A 25,880-nucleotide genomic window follows, 5' to 3' on the forward strand; every position below is an offset into this window, starting at 1 on the left:
TGCCCTCTAAGGTACCAAGACTGTAAGGGGGGCTTATTTGATGGACTGATGAATCATTTGTTCTGCAGATCCTTCCATTTTCTTCCTCCTCAGCAGAAATTGGACCCTTTGGCCTGTTCTGGAAATGGTGAGACCTACCAGGGCCCCTTTGGACCTGGGCTAGATCAAACCAGAACCTTCCCGGGATTAAGGATACACTCCGGGGATACACTGGAAAACCCTTTCCTGGACCAGGTCACTGGGAGGACAGGGAAGTGGCAGCCAATGTCAGGAAACGCGCTGCCTCTGAGATAACCTCTCCCAAGTACCAAGTGGCTGCCTGCATCCAAAATACTGCGTGCAGGAATCCCTCTCTGATCTGCACTGGCCTGGTCCTGGCTGGATTGCTGGGCATAGTTCCCGCCTCCACACTTAATGGCATGCCCCATAGGTGATAAATGGTTTAGAAAATCAGCTCCAGAAGGCAGGATTAGAGGAATAAGGTGTGTCTTCTCCAAGCTGAAATACCTCAGCCCTTTCAGGCTCTGGGCTAGAAGGTGAGCGTGGGGTTTGCAGCAGTTGTTTGGTCCAAAGGACTGTCTTGGTCACTGCCTCCAATCGAGGCCACCTGCCTTGGGAAGAACCACCATCTGAAGGCTCCAGAGTGAGAGAGAACAAGGTTTTCCAATAAGATCTTTTACCTCGGTGTTCAGGGTCTGCCTGGAAACTCAGGCCTGTTCAGTCTCCAGTATGTGAAGATGGACTCTTTAAATATTTACAGCCATGTTTTATTAAGCAGGAGAGTCTTGCCAGTAATACCATGCAATTAGTGGCATGGGAAACTGTCACCGAATCCCCCTTCAAACAAGTTTTAAGCAGCTGACACAAGAAATGGGAAAAAAAATGCTGACTGGGGAAACATTGAGTACTGTTCAGAAAACTCTCTGGGGAAGTGGGTAGCAGTGGGGACAAGAAAATGATCATTGGTTACTTTGCTAACTCATTCTAATATGGCTGTTGGGAAATCATTTCATCTTAATCATATAAGAGTGGATATCCTCCTAGTTTACTCTGGAATTACTAAACTCCATGGAGGCAGCCCTGATTGCTAAGATTCTGGTAAAGCCAAGCGGCTGTGTGTTAATCGTGTCTGAACTGCACTTTTAGAATTGGATAGCATCCATTTCTCTGTTATCTCAGCTAGGTATCCTGATACCCAGGCCTCAGAGGCAGTGGGCCGAGACAGGCAGCGTTCCAGAGCCGGAGAGGTGGCCCGGCCCACGTAGCCCTGAGCTGGCAGGGAAGAAGCTGGAGTTCTCAGTCAGATTGGGGCTGGGAGAGGGGAGGCCCCGCTGCGAGCAGCCTTCTCAAACAGCCCCGTGCTTCCACTCCGACAAGCACTGGGGCAGCAGCCAAAGCAACCGTCACCAATACTTACTAGTTCTCTTCCTTCACCTTGTGTGTCTACCCCGACGACTGACCAAGAAACGCTGCATTCCACCCACCTCTGCGGCTTGGCATTTGAAGAGCAATAGACCAAATACTCATGTCACATGCCTTCCCCTGTATATAATAATGGTAGCATTTATTAAGCGCTTACTATGTGCAAAGCACTGTTCTAAGCGCTGGGGAGGTTAACAAGGTGATCAGGTTGTCCCACGGGGGGCTCACAGTCTTCATCCCCATTTTACAGATGAGGTAACCGAGGCCCAGAGAAGTTAAGTGACTTGCCCAAAGTCACACAGCTGATAAGTGGTGGAGCCGGGATTTGAACCCATGACCTCTGACTCCTAAGCCCGGGCTTTTTCCACTGAGCCACGCTGCACTGTATATGCTTAGGTTGCTTCCTAGCAAACCCTCCCCCCTCCCCAAATGTGCGCAAATGCACATTCACCCACACCCTTGCATACATACACACAAGCAGTGAGGGTGAAATATGCCAGTAATAATTGTGGTATTCGTTACGCATTTTCTCTGTGCTGACCGTTGTGCTAAGTGCTAGGGTAGATACAAGATCATCAGGCCTGGCACAGTCCCTGTCTCGCATGGGAGGAGGAGTGAGAACAGGTATTTAATCCTCATGTTACAGATGAAGAAACTGAGGCACAGAGAGTTGTCACTTGCCCAAGGTGGGAAACACACACCTACTGATATGTCCCGAAGAACAAAGAAACACACCCAGGAATCCAGACACACCAGAATACCTGCAAACGTCCCATGCACACACATCTGTCTCTGCCAGGGCAGCCGAGAGAGCCGGAGGAGGGGCCGGTGAGAGAACAGTAGTGAGAACATGGGAAGAATGTCAATAATGAGAAACTGGGAAAAAAAGGATGGTATTGAGAATTAATTAACCACTGGTATTGAGCGCTTACTGTGTTTAGAGCACTATATTAAGCACGTGGGAATGTGCAGCAGAGTTGGTAGACGTACCTACCCACAGGAGGCTTAGTAGATATGAGATAGTCATATTGGACACAATCCCAGTCCCACCTGGGGTTCACGATCATAAGAGACTAGGCGGGTAGTAATCTTATCCCCATTTTACAGGTGGGAACACTGAAGCACAGAGCAGGTAAGTAACTTGGCAGAGGTCACATAGCAGATCAGTGTCAGAGCTAGAATCCTGGTTTCCTAATGCTCATTCCTGTGCCCTGAAAAGATTGAGTATTTCTACGAGACCTTTTTGAAGCAAAGAACTGTGCCGCAGTGAACCAGATACTTAAAATATATAGAATGAAAATTGGCACTTAAAACCTTTCCACAGTTTGACTTTAAAATTAGCTTGATACTTAGAAATATGATACATTTGATAACTAGACTAAAAATTTGTTGTGGGCAGGAATGTGTCTGTTAAATATTGTACTCTCCCAAGCTCTTCGTAAAGTGCTCTGTACCCTTTAAACTCTCAATAAGTACAGTTGATTGCTAAAATGAAAACCCAAAATCGAAAGGTTCTTTGCTTTTCTGCTCATTGGTTCCCTCTTTCATTCATTTTCTTCCAAACTCAAATACGAATTATTTTCTGAAACATTGTGAGGCATAATTTCTTTTTCTCATTTCTGCCATCCATATTTTAAGGAAATAACTGTTGTAGGAACTGAGGTCTTTAAAAAACCCTTCTCTGGAGTTTGGACTGATGCCGCTGGATTAGAGTAGACCAAATGTGGCCCGATGGGTGCTGTGGCATGTGGGGACCATGGGCTGCTTCTCTGATGGCTTGGGGCCAATGACATGTGTCCACCTCTTGAACTGCCCTCTCTGAACTGTAACACTTGGGAAACCTCAAGAGGTTTCCAAATCAGTCAGTCGGTTGTATTTATTGAGTGCTGACTGTGTGCAGAGCACTGTATAAAGCTCTGGAGAGAGTACAGTATAAAAATAAACGGACACATTCCCTGCCCACAACAAGCTTACAGACTAAAGAGGATGCCAACAGAGGTCCGTCCAGGCCTGCTCTAGACTTGTGCCCACTTCCCCTGTCCATGTGGCTTTATGTTGGGTGCGTGACTGGAGGATTGTCACCGGGCTTTACCCAACACAGTCCTCATTTGCCTCGTATTTGACCGATAATGAAATTTGAGGGAAAATTGGTGTGGGGAAAGGGAGAATTATACTTTTGGGACTAAAAGGAAATTGAGATGCCCTAGGGCTGACATAAATCTCAAAGATGCCGGAGACTTATAATTGCTATTTGCTGTTTTGGATATTTTCAAGGATTTTGAATTGTGGGATGATGTAGGATTGAACATTCCTAAGCCTCCAGACTTGCTCCAACTCTACCGTGACTTTGGAAATCATCAAGTATCTGTGAAAGATCTCGTAGATGTGGCAAGTGGGGTGGAAGAAGACGAATTGGAGGCCGTTACTCCAGGTCTGGGCAGCGGCGGCATCCCTGTGTTGGAATCCCCTCAGTCTGTAGAGGTAAGAAGTGACTGCCAAACTCCCGGGCCTGCACAGAGTGCTTCCCACCTGTAATTTATGAGCACATGCTGACTCTTCCCTCATTTTTTTATGTTTTAGAATTGTTTGCTAGTGCAGAAATTAGAAGATAAAATTAGCTTACTAAACAATGAGAAATGGTCTTTGATGGAACAAATCAGAAGACTTGAGAGGTATGTATTATCTCAGTTATTTCAGGGAACTTTTCGTGGGGTTTTCAGGAGCCTTCCTAGTAAAAGTGTCATCATCAAGAGCTTATTGAGTTCTTTTTGAGGGCAGAGCACTGTCCTAAACATGTACAAACCCACATGTATAGTTCTTGCCCTCAAGGAGCTTACAATTAAACTGGAACCAGACAGGCAGACACAGATTATGTAGACTGCAGGTAAGAGGAGCAAATGAGGAAATAGCTGGTAGTATATGTAGGTGGTTCCATTGAGAACAAATTGAAATAAATTGACATTAAATCTGTACCATTACCATAACAATCACCTTTCGACCACAGATTAGCAGATGTAGTACGTTTAGGTTTCTGCTTAACCAAAAGGTTAATCTTTGGGTTCCTTTTTTCTTCAAAAGGAAACATCTCTATTTTTGTTCCATATTTCTTTCCAGTACTGTAAGTAATAGTAGGAGTTTTCCTAGGCATTAATTTACTTTTGCCTGTTCCCTAAAAATTTCAAGAATTGACTTCAGTGGAATAACCAACCAGAAATGGTGTTTTCTCTGAAAGAGGCTTTGGAAACCACTTTTTTAAGAGCTGCCATTGATTTCTGCCAGTGGGTGCCGGAATGTAGTAGTGTCAGTGGTATGGAGCGGTGCCTCTGTGCCACCGCCGCCTCCTACACCCTTCATCCTCCTATCCTACTTCACATTCCATCCCTGGTGGCCACATGGGCTGTTAGTTACAGCCCAGGTTTTCCTGGACCTCCTCTTGCTGGGCCTGCAAACCCAGACCCAAACATTCAGTGCTGGTCTGCACCCCTGCTGCTAGGAGGCCTGTCTGCATCATCATCATCATCAATCGTATTTATTGAGCACTTACTATGTGTAGAGCACTGTACTAAGCGCTTGGGAAGTACAAATTGGCAACATGTAGAGACAGTCCCTACCCAACAGTGGGCTCACAGTCTAAAAGGGGGAGACAGAGAACAAAACCAAGCATACTAACAAAATAAAATAAATAGAATAGATATGTACAAGTAAAATAAATAAATAAATAGAGTAATAAATATGTACAAACATATATACATATATCTGCAGTCTGTTGGAAGATGGATTACCAAGGGCTCGATGTCCAGCGTCACCGTGGAGGGGGCCTAGAGGTAGGGGCCCACCTCTCGGGATGACCGCCACCACTGTCACCCCAGATTCTCAGCCCCCAGAGCAGCAGAAAGTGGGTGACGGGGGAGAACCTCAAGAAAACAGAGAACCCTGGCTGGCAGGAGCCTGCCAACTCTCTTTGTCTGACGGCTTGAGGCGAGGATGGGGTTGGAATCACCATAGCACTCACAGCAAACGGGCCTCACGGAACTTGTTCAGATTTGGATATATTCAGCTCTGCCGTAGCCCGTAGTATCACTGCACCCTTTGCCTAGAATGCTCTTCCAACAACGCACGCTTAATCGTCTAGACCCCGGCGCATTGTCGGAGGGCACGAAGTCAAGATTGCAAGTTTTTCTGAACGTGGAGATTGTCAAAAACTTAGCCCCTGTGTTAGAGGAGCACTGAGTTTTGTCATCTTTAATTTGTAATTAAATTAGTTGTAATCTCTACTGATTTATTGTCAGTTTAAATCGATCAGTCAGTGGCATTTATTGAGCGGTTACAGTTAAGGACTTTAAGTTTTTCTTTGCGCATCATGGCTCAGTGGATAGAGCCGGGCCCTGGGAGTCAGAAGGTCATGGGTTCTAATCCCGGCTCTGCCACTTGACTGCTTTGTGGCCTTGGGCAAGTCACTTTGCTTCTCTGGGCCTCAGTTGCCTCATTTGTAAAATGGGGATTGAGACTGTGAGGCTGATGTGCGAGAGGGACTGTGTTCAAACCAATTTGCCCGTATCCACCCCAGTGCTTAGAACAGTACCTGGCACACAGTAAGCGCTTAACAAATACCACAATTATTATATCCCCCAAGCACCTAATACCACATTGTGACCAGGATAGGTACTTAGTAAATCATTTTACATTCATTCATTCAATCGTATTTATTGAGCGCCTACTGTGTGCAGAGCACTGTACTAACATGATGCCTCTTGGTGGATTAGCACCCTGTAATTATATTTTGATAGAAGTATAGAAATAGAAGAATATTTTAGTAATAGTAATTCCAGGAAGCCTTCCCAGACTAAGCACCTCCTTTCCTCAGCTCTCCCTCCCCTCCACGTCACCCTAACTCACTCCCTTTGCTCTACCCCTCCTCTCCCCGCCCCACAGCATTTGTGTATATATGTACATATCTGTAATTCTTTTTATTTATATTGATGCCTGTTTACTTGTTTGGAGGTCTGTCTCCGTACTTCTAGACTGTAAGCCCTGTGTGGGCAGGGATTTCTCTCTTTATTGCTGAATTGTACTTTCCAAGCACTTAGTACAGTGCTCTGCACACAGTAAGCGCTCAATAAAGACGATTGAATGAATGAATGAAAGAAGGTAACTCTACTCCATCGATACAGGACATAATTAAAAATTGCTCTAAGAAGGCATAGAATTTGAGTTGAAATGATAGGTATGGAAGAGTGCGCCCAAATAATCATAAATCCTTTTCCTCCATGTCTCAGTGCTGATCATTCCACTCTTAAGACTGGTAAAACCGTACATTATACATTGGGCTTTTGAGGTTGAATTTGTAGCCAGCCACAAGATTTGTCACAACTGTGCCTTTGTAAGTTAGGTTGCCCACTGTTTGGAGTGGTGTGTGATGCCTCTGAAAATGTCTGTCTTTTTCTTTTAGTGAAATGGATTTCCTCAAAAGTGAAAGTGTTCCTCTTCCAATGGCTTATGACTCAGTTCCACACTCAGTGGACCAAGTGCATCTCAAAGTCTCCGAAGAAAATGGACAGAACCTAGATGTGAAGAATTCAGGGAGTAGAAGTAAAACTGGGAAAACTGAGGATATTCATCTTTCTGTACCTGAAGAAGCTAATTCTGGTTCACCTAAAGAGGAAGCTCGAAATTCTCTTCCCCAGAAAGAAAGGGAAAAAATGCCATCTTGTTCTCCGTCGCACAAGGAACCAGTTCACTTTAATAAACCCAATAGGTCAGTATAAAAACTGTTATTGAAATGCTGCTTTCAGAACTGCAACACAGACTGGGAGTGTGTTTCCATAGAAAACTTCCACGTCACTTTTAATAATCGGTTTTGTCCATAGTTGCAGATTTTCACTTGGACAGAGTTCCAGGGGCTTGCAGGCCCAGATTTCTAAGGGTGGGCCAGCTTGGCCACTCGCTCTCTAGCCTTCTTTCCCTATTCTTAATTCCGCTGCAGGGACTAGTAACTTAGCCATTGTTAAAATCAAGTCCAGTGTCAAGCCCATTCAGGCATGATTTTCATGAGCCCAATCTCCCAAGTCAGGCGAGTTTTCAGCCTAACCATTAGGGTGAAAACAATTCGCTATCTATTTCACTGTTCTTCAATCAATCAATCAACTCATAGTATTTATTGAGCCCTTACTGTGGGCAGAGCACTGTACTAAGCCCCTGGGATAGTACAGTATAATGTAATTGGTAGGCACAATCCCTGCCCACAATGACTGATTGATTGGAGAAAGACGTTAAGACAAATTACAGATAGGGAAAATGGGAGAGTGTATGTGGACATATGTGCCGAGGGTGGAAATTCTACACCCTCTCTGCTTATTCAGTCAGTCAGTCATATTTACTGAGCGCTTACTGTGTGCAGAGCACTGTACTAAGCCCTTGGGAAGTACAAGTCGGCAACATGTAGAGACGGTCCTTACCCAACAACGGGCTCACAGTCTAGGAGGGAGAGACAGACAACGAAACAGAACTTATTGATGGGAAAGTCTGTTGGGTGAGAGGTTTCCAGGGTGATTCACTGTATAAGAAGCTCCATATTTTACCCCTTCAGCCATTTGGCCCAGAGCACATTAACAAATAATTAAAAGCCATGTTCCTCATGTTCTTCTGTGGACAAGTTAGCCATCTAATGTCCATTTGTTAAATGCCAGTTGCCCTCAAAACCCACTGTCGTCAAGAGAAAGGTCAGATCAGTTTAGCCCTCTCCACTGGAGACAAAGAAGCCAGCTATGGCGATTACAGCCACCTAGTGATTTCAGCTATTTCATCCGCAAAGAGGGATCTGTTTTGGTTTATGGAAACATCCGTGATGAACTTTTAGATGTTTAATTTCAACCATCCTGTCCTGGCCTTTTACCTGACATTGGTCACCGTATCAGTGGAGACTAGGGGCTGCTCCTTATCTCTTCAGACCAGTAGGCATGTGGACAGGGAGTCCAGAAAGTCTGCCCGAGGAAGGAGAGGAGAGAGCCTTCCAAAGTGGCTCTGGGCAGTGGGAGCTCAGGATTGAATATGTGGAGAAGATCAACAAGGAGGGCAATTTTTAGATCCAAAGGGAGTTCTTGGGAAAGGGCTTCGTGACTTCATTTCTGGGATAACCAGCTTTCTAACAGCTTCCACCTTGCTCCTGTTTCTATTTTCTACTTTAGCAGCTCAAAATCGAGACAGTCTTCATGTGGGATTTGATTTTTTGGGCTTTTATCACCTTGTAAGGAAAATGTCGTGAGGGGGTTTGGTCTCGTTTCTAGTGTTTCTCTTTATTTCTTATTGAAAACGGGGCCTTGTGGTAAAAGTATGGGCCTGAGAGACAGAGGACCTGGGTTCTAATCCTAGCTCCAACACTAGTCTGCCGTGTGACCTTGGGCAAGTCACTTCACTGTGCTTCATCTGTAAAATGTGAGCCCCACTTGGGACATGCAGTGTGTCCAACCTGATGATATTATATCTACCCTAGTACTTAGTACAGTGATTGGATGAATGGCACATGGTAAGCACTTAGCAGATATAATTTTTTTACAGCTCTTTTCTTTCATTTTGACTTCCACTGAACAGTGTATTCCCACATTCCTAGAGAATAGTTTTCCACATGCTGTTCTGTGAAAATGTATGTTTCTGCAGAAATGCCCTGGGGAAAGTAATGGATTAAGTCATTTAAGGAGTTCAATATGTTCTGTGCCAAGAATGAAAGTTTGTTCCCTCTCCCATTTATTAAGAAATGAGTCTTTATGTCTGCTTCTTAAAAACTGCTGTTCCTTTCTTTGAGAAAAGTACATATTTTAAAAACATGTTCTATTTGGGGATATCCTACCATTTCCCGATGAGTGTTCTGTCTTCATGGGCTAGACTCTCTACATGTATAATGAGTGTTAATATTAGAAACCATCGCATGGCAAGTGAAGCATAACAGGGAGAGGTGGCAGTTAGTGTTTAGGAAGTGAAAGGCCGATCTGAGAATAGAAGATGGTGTGGAAGGACAGTGGGTGGGAGGTGATGGATGAAAAAGGTGGCGACAGAGGAATGGACCCACGAAAACGAATGAGGTCAAGAAGCAGCACAGATGGCCCACGTGAGACTGGCCCCAGTGGCCACAGAGGGCCACCCATTCTGAGTGGCTGTTGTTGGGGGGAAAGGTTAAGGATGGGCCTGGTTCACCTGGCTCACATGGGGGCCCACTCCTAGATGAGAGAGCTGGAATGCCCACGGAATTTGGGCCTCTAGGCTGGATCAGAAAGGAGGGAGAGCTGGGCGCCGTCCTCGATGACAGGATGCTGAGGTACGGAGGACGGACAAACTCAAGTCTCACGCAAGAGACAGAGCACCCAAAGGCCCAAATTCTCTGGTGAACCAACCAAGGCATGAAGACTTCCCTTTTGGTGAGGTGAATGAATGAGAGGGGAATTCTCCTTCTTTCCCCCTTAGTGTCCTCTTGGCAGCCTGCCTGATTGCCACAGGAGGTCAGGGCAAGGCCGAGACAAGATGAGGAGCCGGCTAGCCCGTTCTTAGGGTGATTAGTTGTAAGCCAACCCATCAGTGAGGGGTATGGTCTCATTCACTTGGCATCGGCTGTAGCTACCTTCTGGTTACGGCAGTCCACAAGCATGAGAAGTGCAGGGAGGCCGTGGCGAGAGGTTGCGGGGACTCCTCGCATGTTCTTTCCTTTGGAGTAAGTGGAGAACAAGCCTCCCTTCCTCTCGCTCTATCCGAAACACCCTGTGGCAGGTAGTCTTCTGGGCTTGTCATGAAGCCATTCATGAAGCCATTCGAATATCATTAGAACTAGAGATCAATCCATCAGTCTTCTCTAGAGAGCACTGTTGGGACAGTAAAATAGAGCTTGTTAGTTAGACCTGATCCCTACCCTCTGGGAGTTTACAATCTAGTGGGGATACACTAAATTTGTAGAAGAAGAAGAAGAAGGAAAGTGCAGCAGTCTCCCAGCTGTAAAATGGGAGGAAGTTCCAGGCAGAAAGGAAAGGCACCTGCAAAAAGGTCACTGATGTAAGATATAAAAAGGAGATAGAGTGAGTAGGTTGGCTTGAGGAGAGTGAAGTGTGACAACTGGGTTGTAGTCAGAGAGAAATGTGGATAAGTACTGGGGAGAGAGCTGATGGAGTGCCTATCAGCTAACGGTGAAGAGTTTCTGCTTGATGTGGAGAGCAATGTATAAGCATTGGAGGATTTTGAGGGATGAGGAGTTGTATGCAGGTTATGCTTTAGAAGTTCTGGGCAGCAGAGTGATATATGGACTGGAAGGGGGAGAAACTGGAGTCAGGGAAGTTTGGGAGGAAGCTGGCGCAGTAGACAGTTGAGGATATAACGAGTTTGAACCAGTGAGCCTTGTAAAAGAGGCTTCTGGAAAATTGCCTTTATCACATTTTCTTTTAAGATGTTCAATCATTAATTTTTTGCTTTTGTTTCCCCCCACCCAATAATCCACAGGAAGTTGTCACCTGCTTTCCACCAAGCACTGCTCTCTTTTTGTCGGATGTCAGCCGAAAGTCGTTTGGGATCAGAGGTGAATTTTCTCCTTATCTTTCAAACTCTTTCATCCACTCCCGCTACCATCCTTTCCTCAGCAAGGGGAGCCAAAAGATGTTCTTCCAATCTGGCATTTTAAAAGGGGAGGATTAGATGTGAAGTTAAACACTGTGTGTAATGATATTATAAGAACTTCTTCCTGATTCTTCAAACTTATGTAAATTGAATCCTTGGGGGAGGCAGGGGCTGTGAGTTTGTAGTGAACAAACTGAAATGAATATAATAAATTCACTGGAATTCTTGAATAGAATTGCTCTACTTGGAAATGGAGTCCAAACAGGCGTACTCCATGCTACAGCTGGGAAGTGGGAACCGGTGGGGCAAGGAGTTAGCGGGCTGTGGCTGCCGTGATTGGAAGTAATGTCAGGCACAGAGGACTTGTGTGTGCTGGGATATGGTGTCAACAGTAATGCAGGCAGGGTATATCTCTGAGCTGCCCGGATGGAAGGGATGGTTGTAACCTAGGTTGTAACAGCACTATTGGATTTCTAGGTGTCCCGGATTGCAGACAGTGAAAAAAGTGTCATGTTAATGTTGGGACGTTGCCTTCCACACATCGTTCCTAATGTGCTGCTTGCAAAGAGAGAGGTGAGGACGGTCTAAACAAAACAAAACATTTTCTGTCCTGTAATGCCATCATGGTGCCATCTGTCTTCATTTTTGACATGTAGTGTTGTATTTTGTGAAAGTCTGTTACTTGCAATCATATTCTTACTTTTGTGCATGCATCTCTGCTCCTAGAGAATGGTTTCCCACCTGTGTCAGGTGAGTTATGTAAAACTGCATGGTACCCACACCTTCCTTCCTCGGCTTAAGACCTCATTAGCTTTTGCAGCATTAACTCTTACTGTAGGTCCATCTATGTGCCGTAAACCACCTTTTTTACATCGTGTCGGCTAACGTTTACCATATTTTATATGAGCTACTTGTGTCAAAGAAACTTAAATCATTTTTTCTGTTGGAAAAATAACAAGAATTAATCATAGCGTTGCCTGAAAGGTACGTAAGTATTTTATTAGCATGTCTGCTTTAGACCCATTTAGCAAGAAAATACAGTGGTAGAATAGTCCATTGTTCATAGCTGAGATAATAAACTGTTTTGTTTCTTACGTTTAACCCAAAAGTGGAAAATACTTGAAGCATTCCGATTTGTGATTACACCTCTAAATGTTTCTATATGCTGTAAATTCAACTCATTTTTTAATATTTGTGTCATCTGTTTCCAGCTTTAAAAAGCTGAAAGAAATAGTGCCACTCTAACTCCAAATTGGTTAAACCTAGGACGGCAGAAAATTTGAATGTTAAAATAGGAGAAATCTTTGTGTGAAAGTTTGCTGCCAATTCAACTTCCATCAAGTTTTAAAAATTCAGCTTTAAGCTGTTTTCACAATAAAACTTGAGTCAAATCATGTGTCATATCTAACATAGATAACTGCATCCCGTTGCTGGTTACACTTTTCTAGGGGACCTACAGTATGTGAAGTACATAATGCATTTGGCATAAATCCATTTAAGGCTTTTTCAACCAATGCCCTGTTACCCAGAAATTTGTACTGATCCTCAAGTCTTTAAATGCACCAACTTCCATATATCTTTTGCATCTGTGGGGAGTGACTCAAAAGTTAACTATCTATTTCTGTTTCGAAGGTGCTTGCTAAACAGTAAGTTCAGAAAATGTTTTTGAACAGTAAAGGATCAGTTTTAATTTCCAGTTGTTTTGCAGTTCTGCCTGGCAGAATGGTTCTTACGTTAATTTTCCTTTCATAGCTTGTTACCATTCGCACACTGTATTAATGTTTGGCGATTCAATCTACTCTTTTATTCTTTTTAAAAAAATCTAAAGAAAAAAATGTGGATAAGATTTTGGCAATTTTGCTTTTCCTCAGTTTTAAGACATATGCCAGTAAAGTCGATTGATTGAACTGCATGAAGGCCTTAAATATTATGAGGTTTCTGTTCAGATGCTTAGGTTAATTTTTCACAAAATCTAATTTGAGAAGTTGCTTGATTGTTTCCCTGCCTGAGTTATTTCCGAAAGCAAAAACCGTACACCTGACTTTCTGAGCAGTTGGTGAACTTTTTCAGTTTAGTATAGTGTATGGGTTTTCTTGAACCCTATCAAAAATTCCCAAATGATTATGTTGTAAGAAATAACATTTTTGCGGCCTTTAGGTGTTTGAAAGTATGGAGGAGAGGGTTGTATTCTTGAATGTTTTGAACTGTACTTTGGGGGGAAAACTTTTTTAAATTTAACCCTGGCAATTAAAAGCATTGCACCTGTTAATTTTTCTGGGCCCCCAAACCGGGACTGTCCAACAGAGTGGACATGGAGGTTCAGATTTTCCTTCAGGGAGCTTCTTGCTCTGCACACAGTTAAGCGCTCCATAAATACCATCGATCGATTGTTGTTTGTAGGTGTCACCATCAGCAGGGATTTTGTTTTTGGACTATATTTCCCAGAACCGCACCAGTGTACGTAGTCTGAGCCATCAGCATTTTTTAAGGTCAGATGGGTCACCGCCAAATTTTCCCCTGGCACTAGGGTGCATATCCAGGAGCAGCCTGTGCCAGCTGTTAGGAGAAGAGTGTGAATGGTGAAGGAGTCGGCACCCCCAACGGGGCCATCCTGGGCCTAGGAGGTTTGGGGCGCTGCTCACAGCCACCAAACCCACGGTGTTTTACTGTTTGCTGTCCTGAAAAGGCTAAGTCTTCAGCCCAGACGAGGAGGGAATTCTAAGGAGGAGAAATGGCATTTCAACTATCCACTTGTTTGGTTTCCTCCTGCAAGTAGAGAAGCAGCGTGTCTCAGTGGAAAGAGCCCGGGCTTTGGAGTCAGAGGTCATGGGTTCAAATCCCAGCTCCGCCAGTTGTCAGCTGTGTGACTTTGGGCAAGTCACTTCACTTCTCTGGGTTGGGAGTGGGGCCCGTGTTCCCGTGCTCAGAGTGGAGGGAGCCTTCAAAAGGACCCTCCTTGAGCCCCTACAGAATTGTAAACGGTGCTTCGCCATCATACGGGTCCTGTAAAGCCCTGATCGAAGAAGGGAGCGAGAGAGGATGGGTGAAATATGGCCCTCCCCTAGCTCAGGGACTACAGCCAACTAAGAGGTCCAAGGGAAAGCCTATTTCCATCTCTGAGCCATTCACAGGGGACCATCATCATCATCAATTGTATTTAATGAGCGCTTACTGTGTGCAGAGCACTGTACTAAGCGCTTGGGAAGTACAAATTGGCAACATATAGAGACAGTCCCTACCCAACAGTGGGCTCACAGTCTAAAGTTGCAGGGACCAGTTCTCCCTGCAACTCCAGACCCTGGCCAGGATTCAGAAAAATAAGCTTCCCTGTAGCCTCGTCCAGGGTGGACCTTTCTACATCTGGAGAAACCTACATAGGAGATGCAGAGTGAATATCAAATCCTAATGCACAGAGTTCATTTTGAGAGCGTGGGATTGTTTTAACATGTCTAAAGTTAGAAGAAAGCTACAGAAGCCACGTAGAGAGCGTAATAGTCATCATGGGTTTTCATATCAGTGCTTCTAGAAAAACCAGTGGCTAGTTGCTGGTAGCACGGGGAGGCCAGTGGTACGGATGAGATCAGTGCTTCATGAATGTCAGTGGAGATTTAGAAGGCAGCCTACCCTTTTCACTTGATTGTAAGGAGGATTGTAAGGATTGTAAGGAGCGCAAACATTACGGTGTAATGTTGTTATTTACGTTTTTTGCATCCTTTTGAAAGGCGCTCTATCCACCCCCAGAGGGCAGCAGAAGTTTCGATAGGTTTTTCACCCTCAACTTTTTACTTCAGTATAGTTTATATATTCTATCATTCTGCTGCAGCGACTAGAAAAACAAAAACTTGTGATTAGTATGGTTATAGTAGAGTGTGATAGAGCTGCTGAAAATATTCCACTTACCTCTTAATTTGAAAACAAATTTGGGGGAAATTGATTGAGTAAAGTTTTATTCTCAGAACAAAGCCACGTTCGTAAATTTTAATTTTTTGAAGAATCCCTGCTGCATATGAAGAGCGGAATATCAAATAATTGCATCATTAAAAAGTAAGCATTTCTAAAGAACTCCTGTTTTGTTCAGTTGGATTCCAACAGTGATCAAAGCTCACTGCTTCAGTTTAAGAAAAACAGATTCACCCCCAAATGAGTGATAAACACAAAGAAGAGATTTCTGGTTCTCCGGGGAGTAGAGCAGAGATGAATGTATTTGAAGTGCTGTGAAATTTAGAAGAAAAATCCTGAACCATCTCTGAGAAGCGGTGCCATGTATCTCCTATAATGACTTTTGGATTACCAGCAATCTCAAAGTACCACCCCAAGGGTCTTCCTTTGGGACCTGGGCTTCTGTCTCACTTCCTGGGATCTAGTCAGGTCTATAACACAAAACAATACCTTAGTGTCCTCAGGGCCAGTGCCCTTCCCAATCACTGACTTCCCTTTCCTGTGTTTGGGGAGACATGGATGCAAGGTATCTTCCATTCTATGTCACGCCCCTCCACCCTCACCAGGAAATTACATCGTTTTTGAAGGACAAATTCCAAAAAGTCCTCTTTGCTTTGGGACATGAACCAAGCACCAGGCTAGGAGATCCACTTTCAGTTACCCTCCATATGCCTGTTATTCTTCTTCATATTTTGATTATTATTATTATGTTAGTCACATAATATAATATTATTATGGCATTTGTTAAGCACTTACTATGTGCCAGGCACCGTACTAAATGCTGGGGTGGATACAAGCAAATTGGGTTGGACACAGTCCCTGTCTCACATGGGATTCAAAGTCTCAATCCCCATTTTCCAGATGAGGGAACTGAGGCACGGAGAAGTGAAGTGACTTGCCCAAGTTGACCCAGCAGACAAGTGGTGGAGCAGGGATTAGAACCCATGACCATTTTACTCCCAGGCCTGTGCTCTATCCACTGCGCCATGCTGCTTCTCCTGTATTTAAGTACTGAAAACCGTTCAAGTTAATGAGGTCAGGCACAGTCCCTGGCCCACAGGGGCCTCACAATCGAAATAGGAGGAAACCGAGGCACAGAGAAGTTAAGAGGCTTGCCCAAAGTTACCCAGCAGGCAACCAGCAGAGTCAGGATTAGAACCCAGGACCTTTGACTACTCTTTCCATCAGGCTGCGCTTCTCCTCTATTAGTCCCAAACTGAGTCTGGGCTTAAAACAAACCCCTCCTCCCTTAACAGTTCCAACCCAAGCTGCGGATGGGCCTCAGGTTCAGGGCAGGAAAGGCATTTCCAGGTCTAGGCCCTCCTTCGCAGGCAAGCTGGGGCAACATGTTTTCAGGGACCCTTAGCTCCCAAGGTCCCTCCCTCAGACAGTGCCCTCAAAGCTTCTAATGGCGTTATGAGTGGGGAAGTCGGTCGCACAAGCAAGCGTAGGCCCCGACCTGAGGGCCCATCGAGACGTTCGGGAAAAATCAGCGCCATTTCCCACCCCTCCGAATCATCCAGAGCCAGGAGTGATAATGGTAATGGCCAAACTTGTGTATTTTATGTGAACAGGCAGGTGGGCACCCCATCCCACGCTCCATACAAAGAATGACTACGGGAGCGGCAGTCCATCTTGGAACCTGGACCTTGGCTGGCTGGCCGATCCAGTATAATCCCGGGCACCCTGAGCCGCCCTGCCCAGGACTAACACAACGGGCCTCTGCCTCCTGCCTCCAGCAGTACCCTCTGCAGCCCCCACGTTCCTTTCTCGTGGGCATCGAACAGCTCTGTATCACCGCATGAGGCTGGCAGAGCCGGGGAGTCTCGCTCTCTTCACTGAGAAAAGTTTGGACCTCCTTTCTTGAAGGGTCCCGGTGACATTTCAGAAACCTGGCTACCAGGAAAACTGACTTTGCAGCTCTAAGCCCAGCCTCTGTCTGTTCAGGATTCCTTCACCCACCCTGCATGAGCATCTTGAGTATTGAATGCCCCTAGCTCAGAATTAGTAGGGGTTCCACCCACTTGGGCCTCTGTAACGTTTCCCCCGGCGGCCCTTCAGGCCGGAGTATTTGCCAGTCGGCTCATCCAAAGCTCAATCCAACCGGCCAACTCCATTTCAACCTCTGCTGTTCCGCTCCGCATCCAAATCTCTCGTCCAGATCTCTCTCTCTATCTCTATTTCTGCTTCTCTTTGCTTCCGTCTGCAAACGACCCCTGTCAGCGAAAAGAATAAGTAGGATATGGACACTGGCCCCCACTCCACTGTTTAATTAATTTATTTAATTTAAAAGCTGCTTCAGAGAGGAAGAGATATTCTGCACAGTGCACACTAGCATTCTTCCACATCATCAAAGATGTTTATCCTACCAGTACTCTACACTCAACGTCAAGAGGAAACCAAGTTTCTACTTGGGCCGAGCCTAAAATTTCCACCTGGAAGACAAACGTGCATTTCTTTCCGTCCCCTTTACTGGAATGAGTAGTCTCCAGGAGGACATGGCAACGTGTTTGCTAGGAGTCAGCAGGCTTAAATCCCCAGGGGCGAGGCTAGGACTCGGTCAGGGACCGAGCAGCCCCAAGGGTCCACAGGTGGGTTTCCAGATCAGCCGTCCTGGTGGAAAGCCAGCCCTCTTGCCGTTAGAGCCACCTCCGGGATGCAGCTTCCCGTAGGAATCGAAGAGCAGTCGTTTTGAGCCAGTGGGAGAGCCTCTGGAGATCCCCCGCCTGCATTGCCATTCTTTGAATAGGCAAATAAGTGATTCCTTTAGAAGTGAGGGTGTCACCTTGTATTCTTCTGGGTGTGCAGAAGAATACACTGTCAACATCATCCAGGAAATGAAAGGCCAACAAAACCTAAGGTTTTTCCTGCAGTTAAAAGGGACTTTTTAGTTTGCTCTTCCTTTTTCATGGATAGCATCGAAGAGATTCTTTGACCTGGGGCTTTTACTTTTTCAGAGGATAAATTTCATAATTAGCCCAGATGCTAAAGATTTACTTAGCTTTTGCCTTTGGGTTTGTAGAATTCCATGATGTATATGCTGCATATATGATATAAAAGGTAGTAGGAAATTCTTGATTTTGCCCATTACCTCCATTACTTTAAAAGTGTCTAAGTATTTTCTTCTTCAAACTAAAAGCAAGATGACCAACCTGTACCTAGGACCCTAGTAATGAGCAACGCTATATGGCTTTACATTATGGATTCTGAATCATTTAAAGGGCACCAAGAGGTCTGACTGCCTTAGATGATTGATTGATTGATGAAAATGTGCTGCTTTCAGCTGGTGGCGTTAGATTCTTTGGGTCAGTTTTTCCATTCGACAGTTGGATAATATATATAGTTGTCCTTCGAATCCAAAGTAGATTCATTCATTCATTCACTCGTATTTATTGAGCCTACTGTGTGCAGAGCACTGTACTAAGTGCTTGGAAAGTGCAATTCAACAACAGAGACAGTCCCTGCTTACAGCGGGCTTCCCAGTCTAGAAGGAAGACATCAAAACAAGTAAACAGGCATCAATGTAAATAAATAGAATTCTAGCTATATATACACATCAGAACAAGTAATCAGGCATTAATAAAAATAAATAGAATTATAGATATGTACATATATTCACAAGTACCCTGGGGCAGGGAGGAGGGGGAGAGCAAAGGGGGCGAGCCAGGACGATGGGGAGGGGAGGGGGAGCTGAGAAAAAGGGGGGCTTAGTCTGGGAAGGCTTTCTGGGGGTGAGCCTTCACTAGGGCTTTGAAGGCGGGTGGTGGGGAGTGTGAAGTAGATGATGTTGGTAATGAAATTCACTAAAAGTGTGATGAGGGGTGGCCTGGGGCCTGAAAAAGCAATGCAGAGCCCTCAGACCCAGCCACATGTGATGAGAAATACTTCTAGATTTTTTTTTCCATTCTCTGTGCAGGTTCTGGCTTTTCTGGATTATATGTATATAATGGTATTTGGTAAGTGCTCATTATACGTTAGGTACTGTGCTGAGCACTGGGATAGATACAAGATAATTGAGTTGGACATAAACCCTGTCCCACGTAGGCCTCAGTCTTTACCCCCATATTATAAACGAGGTAACTGAGGCACAGAGAAATTAAGTGACTCACCCGAGGTCATACAGCAGACAGGTGGTGGAACCGGGAGTAGAACCCAGGTCCCTCTGTCTGACATTCAGGCCAGCATTTTTTTCACAAGGCTATGCTGATTGGGTTCAACTTCTCTGGGGTTGGGAAGTGGTGCTCTCTTTTGGTGATCACAGCTTCTCTTAGGTGTGAGAGGTTACGACAGCGCTATTTTCCCCCGTCTCCTGCTACTACGCATGCTTCCACTCTTTTCAGACTCTGTAGTATCCCATTTACTCCCACGCCTCTCTTCTTTTTTCCTTCCCTCGAGGGAAATGAGCTGCCCTTGATTCAGTGTGTCATGTCACTTCACCTCACTCCTTTCCTCATCCCACAACTCTGCCCCATGTTCCAGTGAGTTGGACAAGCCCATCCTTGTAGTTATGGTCAGTCCCCACAACCCCGAGTCCTGTTTGGGGAAAACGGTTTCCCAGACCATTTTCGTTTGACCCCAAAGGTGGAGCATCCAAAGCCCAGTGGCTCGTACGTTCTTGTTCTTTGGGGTCCATGAAATGCAAAGTTTGATCCAATATCAAGTATGCAACATGAGGCTGGTTGGAGCAAGGTAGAGCACGAGTTAAGAATGCCAGGTCAGAGAACTCTGAAATATAGAGGGTTCTTTCCTCTTCCTCTTCACAGAAGTGCTAGTGGAGCCCCTAGGGAAGTCAGGGACAGCAGGTCCTGCCCCCGAAGCTGAGTTTTGCCCAAAAGGGCAAAATATTCACTTGAAAGCCTGACTTCTCCTAAGATCCTGCCTTTCTTAATGGCCCCCAAAACAGAAAGGAATTCTTCCAGTATTTGGGTTCAGCCTTCTAAATGGCCGATATGGAGAGTGAAAATAGTCAGTCAGTCAATATCCATCACTCTGCATTACCTTCCAGTCTTTTCTAAAAGAATATTTGTAGATGTTTAATGGTATTTCTAATGTTCAAAGTAGTAAGAATGAAACTTGGAAATTCTTCCCCATTGCTTCTAAAATGGCTTTGGGAAATCTAAACTGTCCTTTTCCACCAAAGTTTGAAGGCACACCCTTAGCCTAGAATAGTAATGACATACAATACCTTTTCTGTACTAAACACTATACCAAGTCCTGGGAGAGGAGATGCAAGATAATCAGGTTTGACCCAGTCCCATGTGGGGCTCAGAGTTTAAGAGGGAGAGGAAGTAAGGATCTTATTCCCATTTTGCAGATGAGGAAACTGAGTCACAAAAAGGTTAAGTGAGTTGCCCATGGTCGTACGGCAGACTAATAGTAGCAAAGCTGGGTTAAAAGTCTGGGGTCCTGATTCCCAATCCTGTCCACTAGGCCACGCTTCCTCCCTGTATTTCAGTGAACGGGTTTAAAATATTTAGGGGTCCAGAGAAAGGACTCCTCTCCGCTTTCTCTGGGAATGTGTGCCTCATTCTGAGGAGGCAGCAGCTTCAAGGAGAAGCTACCTTCTGCTGCTGTGAGTCACCTCTTGTGGGGCTTTGTTTACGTTTTAAATAGTGGTTTGATTCCCCAGAGATTATTCCAACCTCAAAGCAGCATGGCTCAGTGGAAAGAGGCCGGGTTTTGGAGTCAGAGGTCATGGGTTCAAATCCCGGTTCCGCCAATTGTCAGCTGTGTGACTTTGGGCAAGTCACTTAACTTCTCTGTGCCTCAGCTACCTCATCTGTAAAATGGGGATGAAGACTGTGAGCCCCCCGCGGGACAACCTGATCACCTTGTAACCTCCCCAGCGCTTAGAACAGTGCTTTGCACATAGTAAGCGCTTAATAAATGCCATTTAAAAAAAAAAAAAACTGTTTTTCTGAGAAGCAGCATGATCTAGTGGAAAAAGCACAAACCTGGGAGTCAGAGGGCCTGGGTTCCAATCCCAGCTCCACCAGTTGTCTGCTGAGTGACCTTGAGCAAGTCACTTCACTTCTTGGTGCCTCAGTTCCGTCATCTGTAAAACGGGGATTAAGAGTATGAGCCCCATGTGGGACAGGGACTGTGTCCAATCCGATTATCTGGTGTCTACCCCAGTGTTTAGAACAGTCCCTGGCACATAGTAAGTGATTAACAAATGCCATTTTAAAAATAATAAAAATCATAACTGTGATATTAGTTAAACCTTTCCTATGTGCCGAGCACCGTATTAAATGTTGGGCTGGCTACACTGTAATCAGGTTGCCTGAAGGTGATCTTGGTGAAAAACTGACTTCTTTTTTGGATTATTTTATTGGGACCAATAAAGTCTACAAGTGTGAGTCTTATGAGCCCGGGCGGGAGAGGGAAAAGGGGCTGAAAGGAGCAATTGTCCTGGACCCCATGCCAGTGAGGCCCCAGTTCAGCTCAGTTCAATCAGTCAGTAGTATTTATTGATCACTCACTGTGTGCAGAGCATTGCAGTCAGTGCTCAGGAGAGAAGAGTAGAGTTAGTACACACGATCCCTGCCCTCAGGGAGTTAACAGTCTAGCAGGATAGGTGGACAGTAAAGGAAATTCAACTTAGGGAGAAGCAATAAAGATACTAACAGAAATGCTATGGGGTGGGTGAGGGTATCTAAGTTTAGGACTCAGCATTCTGGGGTCGGGCAGCCCGGTTGGAGAGAAGCAATAGGGAATGAGGGAAAAGGGCTCCAGAAGGGAAGCCACTGAGGCTACCGCTGCTGCCCAGTGCACGGCTACCCTGACTCCTGCTTGCAGGGGGCTTTCTTCTACCCCCTCCCCCAAAAGCCCCCTCTCTTCTTTGAGGAAACCTCCTGCGGCCGCCACCACCAACACAGGTAGGTGGCTTGCAGGGAGAGATCCCTCCCCTCCACCTGCCCCAGGGTGGGAACCCCCAAGAGGTTGGGGGAGTGGGGGAGAATGCCTGCCCCAAGCCATATCTTGCTTCCTTGACCGCCATTAGCTGCCATGGAGCATTTCTCTCTGCAACCGTAACACCCGCTTGCTTTTGGGGCATTTGGCTTCTAATGGGACTAAGGGAGGTTCCAAAGAGAATCTGATGGTCATTTATTCCCCTTCAAATACCTTTCATCACCATAATTGACTGTGGTAACTTATCAAGTGAAGTAGAGAGTGACAGAAAACTTGGAATTTTAAACTTGATAGGCTAACACTTCAAGGAACAGAAGAAGAGGAACATTTTATCCATTGAATCTTTGACTTGAATTGCTCGAGTTGGACTCCCAGAGATACGCCACTTGCTAAAGCTGATGCAATTCGTCAAGTGTGAGACGCCAAAGCATTTCATTCCATTTGGAATTTGTACATTGCTTCCGGATGATCCAACATCCTTGTGAAAGACGTTCCCTTCGAGCAGTTGTCTGTCGTCTCTTTCTGTCTTTGCCTAGTAGTCTAGCTAATTCCGCGTCTGTCTTCCCCAAAAAACTGTGGGTGTAACCCAGTTGGGGGCCAACGCAGATGCTCACGAGTGGCCCAGAATCCATGGAGAGGGGAAAGGGCAGCCTCCAGCCAGCCAGGCTGTTGGAATAGAGCGCGTTTCCAAGGTCTTCGAAGTTCCGAGAGAGCGGCTACCATGTACACTGTAAATTGCTCCACGCTTGGGTGTGGGCCTCCGCTCTTCCTCATGACAGTTTTCTGTTTGGGGTTTTCTGCAAAGCATATTTTACTTTGATTTTTATCTCCTCTCGCTCCCCTCTCCTCCGCCCCATTTCCAATTTCTCTAGGAATTGATCCCGCTCATCCTGTGTACAGCCTGCCTGCATCCTGAGCCCAAGGAGAGGGATCAGCTCCTACACATCCTGTTCAATTTGATCAAGCGGCCAGATGATGAACAGAGGTGTGTGCCAGACCCCTGAGAAAAGAGCAGCTCGGGCCTGTTGATTCCCTCATCACTTCGTTTCGCGGCGGGACTTGGGTTTTAACTTGATTGATCTCTTTTTATCTTTATCAGTGGTAACTTTCACATTCTCTGTAATAATAATAATTATGATTCGTGTCAAGTGCTTACTATGTGCCAAGCACCATTCTAAGCACTGGGATAGATACAAGTTAATTGGTTTGGACATGGTCCCTGCCTCACATGGGACTCACAATCTTAATCTCCATTTTACAGCTGAGGTAACAGGCCCAGAGAAGTGAAGTGACTTGCCCAAGGAGACAAGTGGTGGAGCTGGAATTAGAACCCAGGTCCTTCTGACTCTCTGGGACTTTCCGTTTGTTCTGCTTTGGTTTTATAATTCCCCAAATGCATTACGGACCCATTAAACTACAATATAGTCTTTTGGTTCCCTTTTTCTTGAAAGCAAACTGAAATATGCTAAGGATTTAAGCAAATATTTAGGAAATGCATCATCAGAAAACTGGCAGGTTAAGGTGGTATGTGCAGTGTAAGAACCAACTTTTTTTAAAAAAAACTGTATCCTAATAGGATTACTCTGTTCACTCCAGTTGGTGTTGATGACATCATCATCATTAAAAACCATGCAAGAAACCCCACTCCTCCTCTGAGATAGAGATAGAGAAATGTCGAAAGGAGAGTAAGAATACAAATTCTTCAAAAGGGTGATAACCTTACTTGCCACTTATTTCCTAAGGGCAAGCCCACATTTGTCCACATGTCCAAGACTGAACTCCTTATCTTCCCTCCCAAACCCTGCCCTCTCCCTGACTTTCCCATCACTGTTAAGGCACTACCATCCTTCCCGTCTCACAAGCCCGCAGCCTTGGTGTCATCCTCAACTCCGCTGTCTCGTTCACCCCTCACATCCAATCTGTCACCAAAACCTGCTGGTCTCACCTCCGCAACATTGCCAAGATCCGCCCTTTCCTCTCCATCCAAACCGCTACCCTGCTCGTTCAATCCCTCATCCTATCCCGACTGGATTACTGCATGAGCCTCCTCTCCAATCTCCCATCCTCCTATCTCTCCCAACTTCAGACCGTACTTCACGCCGCTGCCCGGATCATCTTTGTACAGAAACGCTCTGGGCATGTTACTCCCCTCCTCAAAAATCTCCAGTGGCTCCCTGTCAACCGACACATCAGGCAAAAACTCCTCACCCTCGGCTTCAAGGCTGTCCATCACCTCGCCCCCGCCTACCTCACCTCCCTTCTCTCCTTCTCCAGCCCACCCCGCACCCTCCGCTCCTCCGCCGCTAATCTCCTCACTGTACCTCGTTCTCGCCTGTCCCGCCATCGACCCCCGGCCCACGTCATCCCCCTGGCCTGGAGTACCGCCCCTCCGCGCATCCGCCAAGCTAGCTCTCTTCCTCCCTTCAAAGCCCTACTGAGAGCTCACCTCCTCCAGGAGGCCTTCCCAGACTGAGCCCCCTCCTTCCTCCTCCCCCTCCCCCCCACCTTTCCTCCTTCCCCTCCCCACAGCACCTGTGTATATGTATATATGTTTGTATGTATTTATTACTCTAGTTATTTATTTTATTTGTACATATTTATTTTATTTTGTTAATATGTTTTGTTGTCTGTCTCCCCCTTCTAGACTGTGAGCCCGCTGTTGGGTAGGGACTGTCTCTTTATGTTGCCAACTTGTACTTCCCAAGCGCTTAGTACAGTGCTGTGCACACAGTAAGCGCTCAATAAATATGATTGAATGAATGAATTTGTTCTAGCCATCCCGTGGTGTAACAATGTACCATTCGATTTAAGAAATGCAGTGCCCACCCCAGATTAGTAAAATGTAGAGCCGTGTTCCCCATTCATACCAGAACAGTATTGGGGAAGTGATTACTGTGACTTTGAATGCCCTTAACCCAAGGGGCTTGTCCTGCTGAGAAGGGAGTGGTGCTGTCGATTCTAGTTGTGTTGAGCTAGAGGTCATTTGTCTTCCAGACAGATGATACTGACCGGTTGTGTGGCATTTGCCCGTCACGTTGGACCAACTCGCGTAGAAGCTGAGCTCCTACCACAGTGCTGGGAACAGGTAAGTAGCTCAGTGGAGTGTTTCCTTAACAATGAGGGGACCTGCCATGCTGTCTTATTATTGGACTTTGCAAAAAGAATCGTCACAAATAGCCATCTCCGAGATTTCTCATCCTCAAAGGGGAAAAGCCGCTTTTAAATTGACGAGTGTCCCCGTCACGTGAGAATCGCCGTCTTCAAGACGGCTGGGATGTGTTGTAGGGCTCCCGGTGGGAGGACTCCATCAGGCCGTCTCATTCCCGCTCACCTGGAACGATGTCGTTGCGAGCCGGGGGTGCTTAGGAGCTGGACGTGAGGCGAGAGGCGTTTTGGGTTTCCATCTTTGGGCGCCTACTGGAGCACTGGTATATTCTGGTTTGGGAGCCAGGCGAAAAATCTCCATCAGTCAACCCTCTGTAGGGAGCTGAATGGCACACTTGATGCCAGAGCAGCATCTGCTTAGAAATCAGTTTTTGTCAGAGGAAAATACATATTTGGCTTTTTCTAATTTTTATTTGTGTTATTTGTTAAGGCTTAGTATGTGACAGACACTGTATGATCAGATAAACAGGCCAGCTTTTGGCCTTTTTTTGGAATGGTATTTGCCAAGCGCCTACTCTGTAACAAACATCGTATAATCAGATAATGAGGTAGGTCCAGTCCCACATAGAGCTCACAGTCTAAGTGGGAGGGAGAACAGGCAACTTGGCTTATTCTCTTTCCCTGAACCTTAGTCTCCCCACTTGACGCTTTAGGAGGATAAATGCTGTAAGTGAAATGCTAAAGGGATTTTTTTTCAATTGCTCATGCTTCTATTTGTCTACTTTGAAAGTTATGCAAGACAAAATGGCATATAACTTGTACTTCCCAAGTGCTTAGTACAGTGCTCTGCACACAGTAAGCGCCCAATAAATACGATTGATTGATATGTGACCTTGTAAATTCCGGTAGGTGAG

The 25,880-nt window shown here is 45.6% G+C and overlaps 1 protein-coding gene across 3 annotated transcripts in view; it reads left to right on the forward strand.

Moving 5' to 3' along the window:
- Positions 1 to 25,880, forward strand: part of RELCH (RAB11 binding and LisH domain, coiled-coil and HEAT repeat containing) — an 82,388-nt gene that overhangs the window by 25,000 nt on the left and 31,508 nt on the right. For all 3 annotated transcript variants that reach the window (XM_038770534.1, XM_038770536.1, XM_038770537.1), the window contains 7 exons: positions 3,697 to 3,903; positions 4,003 to 4,094; positions 6,872 to 7,177; positions 10,897 to 10,972; positions 11,488 to 11,583; positions 22,734 to 22,846; positions 24,856 to 24,946. In XM_038770534.1, the coding sequence (XP_038626462.1) occupies positions 3,697 to 3,903; positions 4,003 to 4,094; positions 6,872 to 7,177; positions 10,897 to 10,972; positions 11,488 to 11,583; positions 22,734 to 22,846; positions 24,856 to 24,946 (981 nt within the window). The remainder of the gene's footprint in view (positions 1 to 3,696; positions 3,904 to 4,002; positions 4,095 to 6,871; positions 7,178 to 10,896; positions 10,973 to 11,487; positions 11,584 to 22,733; positions 22,847 to 24,855; positions 24,947 to 25,880) is intronic.

The sequence above is a fragment of the Tachyglossus aculeatus genome, chromosome X3 (genome assembly GCF_015852505.1).
Source record: "Tachyglossus aculeatus isolate mTacAcu1 chromosome X3, mTacAcu1.pri, whole genome shotgun sequence".
Classification (NCBI taxonomy): Eukaryota; Metazoa; Chordata; class Mammalia; order Monotremata; family Tachyglossidae; genus Tachyglossus; species Tachyglossus aculeatus.